The sequence below is a fragment of the Aspergillus homomorphus genome (assembly GCF_003184865.1).
Source record: "Aspergillus homomorphus CBS 101889 unplaced genomic scaffold BO97scaffold_40, whole genome shotgun sequence".
In the NCBI taxonomy this organism is placed as follows: Eukaryota; Fungi; Ascomycota; class Eurotiomycetes; order Eurotiales; family Aspergillaceae; genus Aspergillus; species Aspergillus homomorphus.
In genome coordinates, this window is record NW_020291926.1 from 281,719 (window position 1) to 290,522 (window position 8,804).

The 8,804-nt window shown below is 50.6% G+C and overlaps 5 protein-coding genes across 5 annotated transcripts; 2 read left to right on the plus strand and 3 right to left on the minus strand.

The window, feature by feature from the left end:
• Nucleotides 1-2,147: 2,147 nt before the first annotated feature.
• BO97DRAFT_417108 (FAD-dependent oxidoreductase) lies at nt 2,148-3,695 on the minus strand (the record flags this gene model as incomplete). The annotated part of the gene is made up of 3 exons (XM_025696459.1): nt 2,148-2,604; nt 2,901-3,126; nt 3,203-3,695. The coding sequence occupies 3 exons, from the start codon at nt 3,693-3,695 to the stop codon at nt 2,148-2,150; spliced, it is 1,176 nt and encodes a 391-aa protein (XP_025548381.1).
• Nucleotides 3,696-4,708: 1,013 nt separating this feature from the next.
• BO97DRAFT_407925 (uncharacterized protein) lies at nt 4,709-5,743 on the plus strand. The gene is made up of 2 exons (XM_025695739.1): nt 4,709-5,069; nt 5,174-5,743. Exons 1-2 carry the CDS (start codon nt 4,989-4,991, stop codon nt 5,426-5,428), a joined length of 336 nt encoding a protein of 111 aa, XP_025548382.1. The 5' UTR covers nt 4,709-4,988; the 3' UTR covers nt 5,429-5,743.
• On the minus strand, nt 5,569-6,367 carry BO97DRAFT_187298 (uncharacterized protein). The gene has a single exon (XM_025690438.1). It carries the CDS (start codon nt 6,159-6,161, stop codon nt 5,709-5,711), a length of 453 nt encoding a protein of 150 aa, XP_025548383.1. The 5' UTR covers nt 6,162-6,367; the 3' UTR covers nt 5,569-5,708.
• A 413-nt stretch (nt 6,368-6,780) lies between these two features.
• BO97DRAFT_187317 (type II toxin-antitoxin system death-on-curing family toxin) lies at nt 6,781-7,687 on the plus strand. The gene has a single exon (XM_025690439.1). The coding sequence runs from the start codon at nt 6,937-6,939 to the stop codon at nt 7,393-7,395; it is 459 nt and encodes a 152-aa protein (XP_025548384.1). The 5' UTR covers nt 6,781-6,936; the 3' UTR covers nt 7,396-7,687.
• A 292-nt stretch (nt 7,688-7,979) lies between these two features.
• Nucleotides 7,980-8,597, minus strand: BO97DRAFT_427708 (uncharacterized protein; the record flags this gene model as incomplete). Its single annotated transcript, XM_025697222.1, has 3 exons — nt 7,980-8,053; nt 8,116-8,205; nt 8,309-8,597. The coding sequence occupies 3 exons, from the start codon at nt 8,595-8,597 to the stop codon at nt 7,980-7,982; spliced, it is 453 nt and encodes a 150-aa protein (XP_025548385.1).
• Between the last annotated feature and the right edge of the window lie 207 nt (nt 8,598-8,804).

The window sequence follows — 8,804 nt, forward strand, 5'->3', positions numbered from 1 at the left end:
GAGGTGCAGTTGCAGTTGTAGGTTGCAGGTTGCAGGTTGCCTCCTGGTGGTGGAGTGTTTGGTGGTGGAGGGCTTTGCGGGCAAACGACTCGGTTCTACGGAATTGAGTGGATATGCATATACTAAGGAGGTGAATGGGGATGGAGACAGGGGGAAAGACAGACAGCCAAACACTGCCCACTTTGACTTGCATGACTACGCCAGCCAGCCTGCACTGCCTCGACATGCCGTGTGGCTGTGCACCGCAGCTGAACTAACCCGTTGTGGTTGTTCTTCAGCGTGGCTTCAACGCTCGACCTGAAGGGTGAAGCAAACTATAGATGATCAAAAAATAGTTCTAATACCATAAGTGATCACATCTACCGAACCCCCAGGCTTTACTTTCACCAGTCCCAGAAGTCTATGTACTCCGTAAAGTATGGTACAATGTACTAAGTAAGTAAGATACTTATCCGATCTGACTGGGCTGTTATCATTCTTGGCAGTCAGACATCAGTTAGTCAAAGCTAAAGTCAAAAATGTAAGTAAGCTTACGCGATCATTCACTATCGACATTGTCTTCGCTACAGTATGGCAATGATGACCAGTCAGTGGCGTGATTAGTGTCGATCCGGCTGGTTTTCCTATCTCGGTGCTTATGCTTGTGGACTGTAGGGCCTGTTCTGGGCTCGCTTTGTAGGGTGTTTTGAGCTTGCTTTGTAACTTGTTCTGGGTTTGCTTATGTATACCTGTCCTGATATAACATATTCATAGCTGAGTCTCTTTTTTGTGTGCTTTGGTTACTGATTGGTCGAGTTCTTGCTTAGGTGTGCGGTATTGGGATACTATAGCGGACAGAGCCGCGGGTAGATGAGAGGATGTGAGTCAGAGTATGGTGAGGTGAACGTCGACTTACTCAGGATAGACTCGGCTCTTCTCTTCTAGTCTTCTATCACTCTTAGCTGCCTTGTTCTGGTTCTTTAGCTTGCTATTACTTCCTAGCTTCTGTACTTCGGGCGAGTGCCAGTGCCAGCTCAAACTTCCTTTCTCTCTATTATGTGGTTCTTCTAAGCTATAGCTTGCTTATAGATATAACCCCGCTGGAATCAGAAGTAGATATTACCTTACGCAGCTTGGGCTCGGGTGAGTGAGTGGGTGAGTGGTGATCAGGCTGGGTAGCCCACGCGAGGACCCAATGTGTTGATGAGTAGCTCGCCAGCCAGCCAGCCATTATCGCTACATCTTTACCTGGTTAGATCAAGTCTCTTTCTAACCGGTCAGATCAGGTGCTCGCTCTACCTAACGGTAGTCAATCATATGCCGAATACGACCTCCACTGTCCTCTAGCTCACCGTTCATATACGGGAGAGGAAGGATCAAGCGGAGACACCCATACTTCTACTTCAGGCCTGGTGTGCTTACACTATGTCAGTCATTCACCCAGTCAGTCGTTAATCAGGCATACAGCACAGAACCATGCGCATCCCACTAACTATCCCCTAGTCGTCCACTCAGCAGAATCCAGCTAACTACCCATCTAGTCTAGCCTATCCACCCTGTCTGTCTGACTGCCCAGTCTAGATACACCTGGGGGTTCATCAAGAGCCGCACTCGTATCTCTCCGTTATCACGGATGGAGTTGATTACAGTCAATTATATGACAGTGGAGTATGAGTTACCCATCGCATCGAATCAGGCTTGCAGCATGATTGCGATTACGATTACGAAAGACGAAGGATGCCGTTCGGTTCCCATTGGACTGCTTTGCGATATTCCTCATTCTGAGGATCCGGATACGGGGTATGTCTTGGATTGATTAGAAGTGGTTGGGTCTGTGGGGCCTACAGTCTTTCGCTTTTGGGTGGGTGGGGTCCTTAGGATTGAGCTCGCTCGTTTGGGTGGATTGCGGGTGTTGTGGATGAGGTGAGGTGAGTTGTGTTTGTCTTTTCGTATGGGGTGCTTTGGCGGGGGCCGGTTCGAGTTCGCTTTTGCGAGCTGGGTGAGTGAGGGTTATGGTGTAGGTTGCTCTGGCGCTTAGGAAAGCTTGAGTTTGGAGTGCATGCACTGATGGACTGAATGAAAGTAGGGGTTGGTGGATGCTGGGTGAGTCTTATGTGCCAGGATGAGATTACATCTATCTATCGTACGGGGTCTATGCTATCACCCATCTACCACCCAACTTGAATTAACCACAGTCTATACACCCCCCTCTGCGCTGCCTCTACCCCCGCAGCAGCACCACCAACTGCACCAGCCTGAGACATCTCCAGATTCCTCACCTCCTCCCAAATCCCCGCAAACGTCCAATTAAACCGGAGAAACCGATGAATCTCCGCGGCTGACCGCCGCCCCTTCGCCTGGACATTATTCACCTGGATCTTCGAGGCGCGCGGCCGCCGCACCCGATCAAAGTCGCGGAGCAGCGCCGGCACCGCACCAGACGTGACATGGTCCCCAAAGCACACGCGGAGGGGTTCCGCGTCCTCGATAGCTTGCGTGCCGCCCTGTCCCTGATGCGGCGGCATGGCGTGCGCGGCGTCGCCGATGAGCACGGTGCGGCCATTGATGTAGCTGGGGAGAGGCGGGGTGCGGTGGACGTTCCAGACGCGAGGGCTGTGTGCTGCGCTGGGAGGGGTTAGCTGCTATCTTCCTTTCAGAACAGGGTGGAACTATCTTGATATAGAGGCGGGGGAGGGGGGATACTGTCAAGTTGAGAGGCAAACAAACTGTAAATATACCACCACCCAAGCAGGAAAATCCTCGAAATGCGCGACCAGCTCCTCCGTCGCCGCGGGCGCACACCACGACTCCCCGCCCTCGCTGGGCATGATTTTCGCTCTCGTCGACGCCTACAGCATCCTATCCGGCGCGATGGCGGCGAAGTTAAGCATCTCGTGGTCCCGGCACGGGTAGATCACAACCCGGCGCTTCGTGGCGTCGAAGGCAAGACGGTCGTGATGCAGCCTGGTTGCGTGCGGTCGAGCTTGTCGGGTATGTGGCCCAGCGCGGCGTGGACTTGGGCGCGCGTCAGCGTGAATCGGAAGACGGAGCTGCCGGCGGGGATGGGGGTGCTGTTGGGCGTGCAGGGTAGGACGGATTCGCGGAGCGTGGATTTGATCCCGTCTGCTGCTGCTCGTTGTCGGTTTACTGCTTCTTCGTGTGTATGCTATACTACACGGTTGTGATCAAGCGTGCTATGTGGGGAAATAAGTGCAGTACATACCAACCACTAAATCCGCCCTCACCACGTCCCCCCTAGCTAAGCGCACCTCCCCAGCTTCAACGTCCACGCCCACGGCCTTCGCCCCGAACCGGACCTTCGTTGGAACGCCCTCGACCCCCAGCTCCGCGGACGGCGCTGTCGCGAGCCGCAGCGGCTCGTTGTGCAGATCCGACCGGTGAAAGAATAGCCAGTCGGCTCCGAACTCGCGCTCGTAGTCAATGACGGTGTCCGTGGTGATTGCGCCGGCCTTGTTGTAGGTTAGGGTGCGTGCGCGCCGCCGGTCGAAGCCCACGCTGTCTAGGATCACGATGCCGTTGGGTCCGATGTTGATTGCTGCGCCGGTTTCGACGGCGTGCGAGTGTCGTTCGTAGATCGTGACGTTGTGTTGTGGGCGCAGGATGCGCGCGGCTAGGAGGCCCGAGATGCCGCTGCCGATGATGGCGATGTTTAGGGGGGTTGTCTTGAGATTGTTGGGGCTGTTGGTTGGGGGCATCTTGGTGGCTTGATGGTAAAGTAACGAAGAGAGAGAGAGGGCGAGGGAGAGCGGTGCTGGGTAGTTATCTGGTTGGTGATGCCCTTTGCGTGAAGCCCACTGTTCTTAATGCAAGGTGGTGGTGGCTAGGTTTGTGGTGATTGGATCTAGTTGTATTCAAGCGTTTTGTCGTCATTTTCGTGTTAGAGGCTATGGTTCTGACAGGATATAGGAGCAGTGCTGTTGCGTGGTTCTTGCTGTGAATTTGAAGATTGATCACTGGCAAGTAACTGCAGAAGAACGATGGGTTGGAACATATCAGGAAAGACATTTGGCCCTGTAATATCGTAACAGAGCTCTTTCGCATGGAAAATTGAACTCATAGATAAGAATCCCAATTGATTTGACAATTGTCTGTCTAAGCCACTGGTGTGCGAGCCGTGAAACTACTCAACGCGATACCTTGCCCTCAGTCCCTGTCCTAACTCCCTCCACCCCACCCCTCCCAATAAAGTAGATATCAGAAAGCTAAAGAGCTAGACAATTGAACAGGTTTATACTGGATACTAAGAAAAATAAGTAATTTTCAGTAAGTAATATCATTTCAATATAGTACTGACAAACTTTATTTTTATTTTCAGTTTTTAGGGTGAAAAGAACACAGGAAGAGCTTAGAATTTGATACCAATCATATAACTGAAGAATTAGTTCGGTCTATTTTTCTTTAGCTATCTATACATAGCTAGAGGGGCGGCGAGTGAGGCTTGAGAGGCCTTAGGCTCCCACAGTATTAAGTCGCGTCTGCTCTGAGTCGCTCGTGCCTGCTCTTATTCCCTTCTGCAATGTGATTCCGGAGATAAAGGTATCATACCAAGCTACTAACCATCTATGACGGGTTCCTTTTCTTAACGCTAACTAACTTACCTGAAATGCTCTCTGCCAATCGGGCTGAACTGGCTTTGTCAGGTCACAACACCCAAAGCGCCCCGCGGATACCCCAGTCCAAAAACACCCCCCCTCACCCCCCAGGTAGACACAGACAACTACATTCTTATCCAAACCTAGACCAGATACGTACATTCTGCATCGCAACTCAGGCAAGCTTTTGAACTCTTGACCCGAACGAAGAGCTTATCTCCTTCATACGCATGTTGCAGTAGTGCTAGTCTGACCCCGCATCCGTTGGCGAACTGAGATCCTGCTCACGGAAACTTCTCCATACATAAGAAATCAGGTGGCTGAGAAGAATTTTGCCCGTCAACAATTTTGTTACTCTACGGACCTCTCCTTCTACTGGGATTACTTTGCCCAGGAATGGCCGAGAAAAGTGAAGTGATACCGGTCAATGCCAATGCGCACGACGATGAAACCCTCCGGAACATGGTCCGAGAGAAGGTGAGATATGCCCAGCATTCCATAGTTTTTATTTATCTTTTATTGATTTCTTATTTATTTTTTCCCCCTTTCTTTTTTCTTATTTAGTTTAATGAGGGATATAGGTGAAAAGAGATGTTACTCTCGACAAAGAATGGGTTGTGGGCGCCAACCTCGAAAGTATAGGCCCGTCAATACCTGCACTGCTTCTTAAGAGAGACGCTGCATGGGGTGCCGTCAGGGTCGATACAAGTCCAGTATTGAACGAGGTTTCAGGACCTGGAATGGGCCCTGGAATCTCTCTAATACTTGTCAAACCGGGCGAGACCTGCAGGTTCTATCAAAGCCCCTCAGTTCGCTACTTCCGGTACACCTGTTAAGTCCCGAGGGACTCGAATGTGTTTGACCAACGCCTCACTTGCCCTCAGGGAAAGTTCAACCCTTGCTGTTCGTTCTGAGGAGGAGTCGAGCTCGATATCGATCCATGGCAATGGCGAGCCGAATAAGGGACAGATCAGGTGCAACCTCGGCGAACCCACGTCACATCCCTGGAGAAAGTCCAGCAGTTCGTTGAACTGGATATCGATGACCGTGAGAGGTGGTTGAGCCGAGGAAGGGTCATGCTTCGATATTTCTGTTCATCTGTATTAGCGATGAAGCTTATCTTTCATCGAGAAGCGAGTTTTGAATCTCACCTGCTGTATATCTCTTCTTGAACTCCGCATTGCAAACTTCCTTCGCCTTGATCACAAGGCCAGTTGGGCAAGGACCGATGGTTTTCCACCATCGACGAATATCTAACACAGTTTTGCCTGAGATTCTCGCCAACCTTGTGATACTTATCGCTGTAGCACAGAGGAGGAAAGCCTCTTCCCCGAGGCGTCGAAGAATGTCAAACAGAAGCTTCCGCGCCCGCAACCTCCCGAATCGTTGTGCTTCCGACAACCCAGCGGGTGTAGGATCTCCAAGCAAAGTAAAGCATATTTGCAGGCGATCGAGCTGATATTGTAGCAAGGCACAGTTCTCGTCATCGAAAGTTCCGAGTTCCTTCCGGAGGAGCTGGATTACTCCCATCTTCGGCGGCGCTGCCTTACGTCTTCCGAATGATGCCATGTTCAACAAGGCCAGGTCAGACGGATTGTTGACAAGAACTAGGAGAAAAGTGAGCAATAAGAGATGATACGATATAACCAGAGGAGATAAGGTGTTAAAAGGGATCTTTGTGCAGGGGGCAGAAAAAAGAGGAAATGGAAAGGATAGCGAAGGGCACGGCGCATGTAAGACTGAGAACGAGGATGTAATAGTGAATAAGAGCAGGGTACGCGCTTCGTCGCTCCTCAAATAGAACTTCATTGCCGCCCTACCCTCCCCCGGCAAATCCCCGCAGGTTCGCCTTGTTGGTCCGTCCACCCCATGGGCCCCTCCAGACCGACGTCTGGGTCCAATACAAGATCGCCATTCCACGTATCAGCGCTTAGCAGCGAGACTAAGTTAAGCCTCGTTATACTCAAGGATGATGGCCTAGACAAGTCCTATGCAAACTGGATGGGCGCTAATGCTGCAGCCTCGATAAGATCATTTGCAAGAACTATCATGGGAGTTTGGACATACACACACCTTCATGATGGGAAATGATGGGAGTGGTTTTCAGCATGCTCATTACTGAGCTTGAGTGAATGGGAGGCTTACGCAGGAGGGCAAGGCATTATAGATGAAGGAAAGATATTTATTGGTTCTTTCTTTGCATGCGGATTCAAGTTATGTGCTATTCGAGTTCCAGTGCTGCCTTCCTTTCAATCTATCTTTGCCGATTGTTCTCCAGGAGGTTCATATTGAGTCACGAAACCCTTCGAGTACACTTTCTGCTGCCACGGCTTCTCTTTCCAACATGGCTACAAAAACAATTCGATTTCTGACAGCCTCCCAAGTTCAACGACTTCATGCGGCACTTGTCATTTCCAATGCCGTTCCAACCCAGACAGGCTTACTGGAGTCTGTGGTTCCTTCGCCAATGAACCTGAAACATTACGCCAAGGTGGAAGATGTTTTTCAGCTGGCTGCAAACCTTGCTGAGAAGCTCATGAAAAACCACGCTTTCCTGGACGGCAACAAACGCACCGCCTTGCTGGCAGCAGATATGTTCTTGAAACTCAATGGTTACTACCTTCAAAAAGTGCCATTCGCGGAGGATACGTACGATAGGGCCCTGTCAAATGCTCACGTCGCCGTTGTCAACAATCAATGGACCGCTGAACAGTTGGGAAACTATTACAAGTCTGTGGCGAGGCCTCTTGATTCGTTGACTGCTGAAGTTATGGAATTTAGAACTTTGGCGACCGAGTACTAGACTCATACGCTCCTCAACATCTGTGTCATTCTGAATTGCGTCTGGATTGAGGGTGTTTCCTTTTTCTCTTTTATTGCGACGCCTCGTTCTCGAGATTTCAAAGGGAACTCTGCGTCCCCAATTGCTTCCATCTTGCACGTTGGTTCTGAGTTCTGCCCATTCATTGCGTCCTTGTCTTGGAGGAAGGGGAGAAGAGCTGAGGTGTCCATAATGCAAGTCCCCGTTGAACTAACTCTTTGCATTTTCCTTCGTGCAACGCTGTCATCTGTCACATGTGCACTGGCAGAGTCTGCATTTGGTACCACCGCAATCTCTCTGAAACAGGCTCATTGCCAAGCGAGGTGAATTGTGTGCATGTCTTTGGATCATACATATTTTGCAGGAAAGAATAGAACGTGGGGCTACCATCTCACGCAAGATTTCGAGCTTCCACGCGAATCGTAGCCTAACACCTTGTTGACATTGCCAGAATTTCTCATTGACCGACAACCCCTCTTTCAAGCTCGGGTCGAAAAATGACAACCCGCCTTCAGAGTCCCAAAGCCACACAGTCACCGACTTGGCTACAGGGGGCAATCTTGACATCACATATCCTTCAGCTGGTCGAGTGAACTTTCCAAAGTCCGTGCACTAGCTCTTGCGAGCTCGGCGAATTTTGCTATATAGACAGATATGGATTAGTATCTCCTGCGATGGCAAGAATTGAGCAGTGAATTGTACCATCAGGTGTTCCATCTAGGACAAGCTCGTGCTTTTTCCACTCAGGAACAAAGTTGCAGGGCTTGTGTCTGATGCTGTCTGGTGAGGGATCTGGTGAGGGACATAGAGCCGGGGTTAGCTCGTAGATTCTAGCGTTGAAAGCAGACTCGTCAACGCTTGTCTCTACCAAGCTTTCGGCACATGGAGATCGTACCAAACCCGAAGTATTGCAAGTCGTGGAAAAATGTAAGTTTGCATCTGTCTTCGGCTCGAGCAGCCGAAGAAGCAGGCGTGAGAGGGCTAGCAGCACGGAGAGCACTACCAATTGTGGGATCAATCAAAACATAAGTTTGGCCCGGATCGCCGATAATGATGGGCACCTTCCTGGCAAGCAAATCCCCTTGCGCGTCATAGTTGATGAAATTGGTTGTAACTCGATGGAAATACCGCGCGCTTCGCGTAGTGTGTAAGAGATACAGGGACTGAACAGCGCTGCGAAACATATGGGATCAATTTAACTTAGATTGAAGGCTTGAGTCAGTGAAAAGCGGGCAGCTCCACCAATTGCGGAATACGGTTGGATTAGAAAGGTCAAGGACAGAGGAGAATGTGCTCGGGTTCACTGTTTCGGAACGGAAGATCAGAAGAGGTGGGAAGGTCGGCAGCAGCATTGCTCCACAGGGCTCCCCAGTGGGCCGAGTCACCGGGGG

Bases quoted from the DNA above. Each gene is read 5' to 3' on its own strand.
- BO97DRAFT_187317 (XM_025690439.1), top strand. From the start codon at position 6,937: ATGGCTACAAAAACAATTCGATTTCTGACAGCCTCCCAAGTTCAACGA.
- BO97DRAFT_407925 (XM_025695739.1), top strand. From the start codon at position 4,989: ATGGCCGAGAAAAGTGAAGTGATACCGGTCAATGCCAATGCGCACGAC. The intron at 5,070-5,173 runs GTGAGATATGCC...TGAGGGATATAG, and splicing joins GGAACATGGTCCGAGAGAAG to GTGAAAAGAGATGTTACTCT.
- BO97DRAFT_187298 (XM_025690438.1), bottom strand. From the start codon at position 6,161: ATGGCATCATTCGGAAGACGTAAGGCAGCGCCGCCGAAGATGGGAGTA.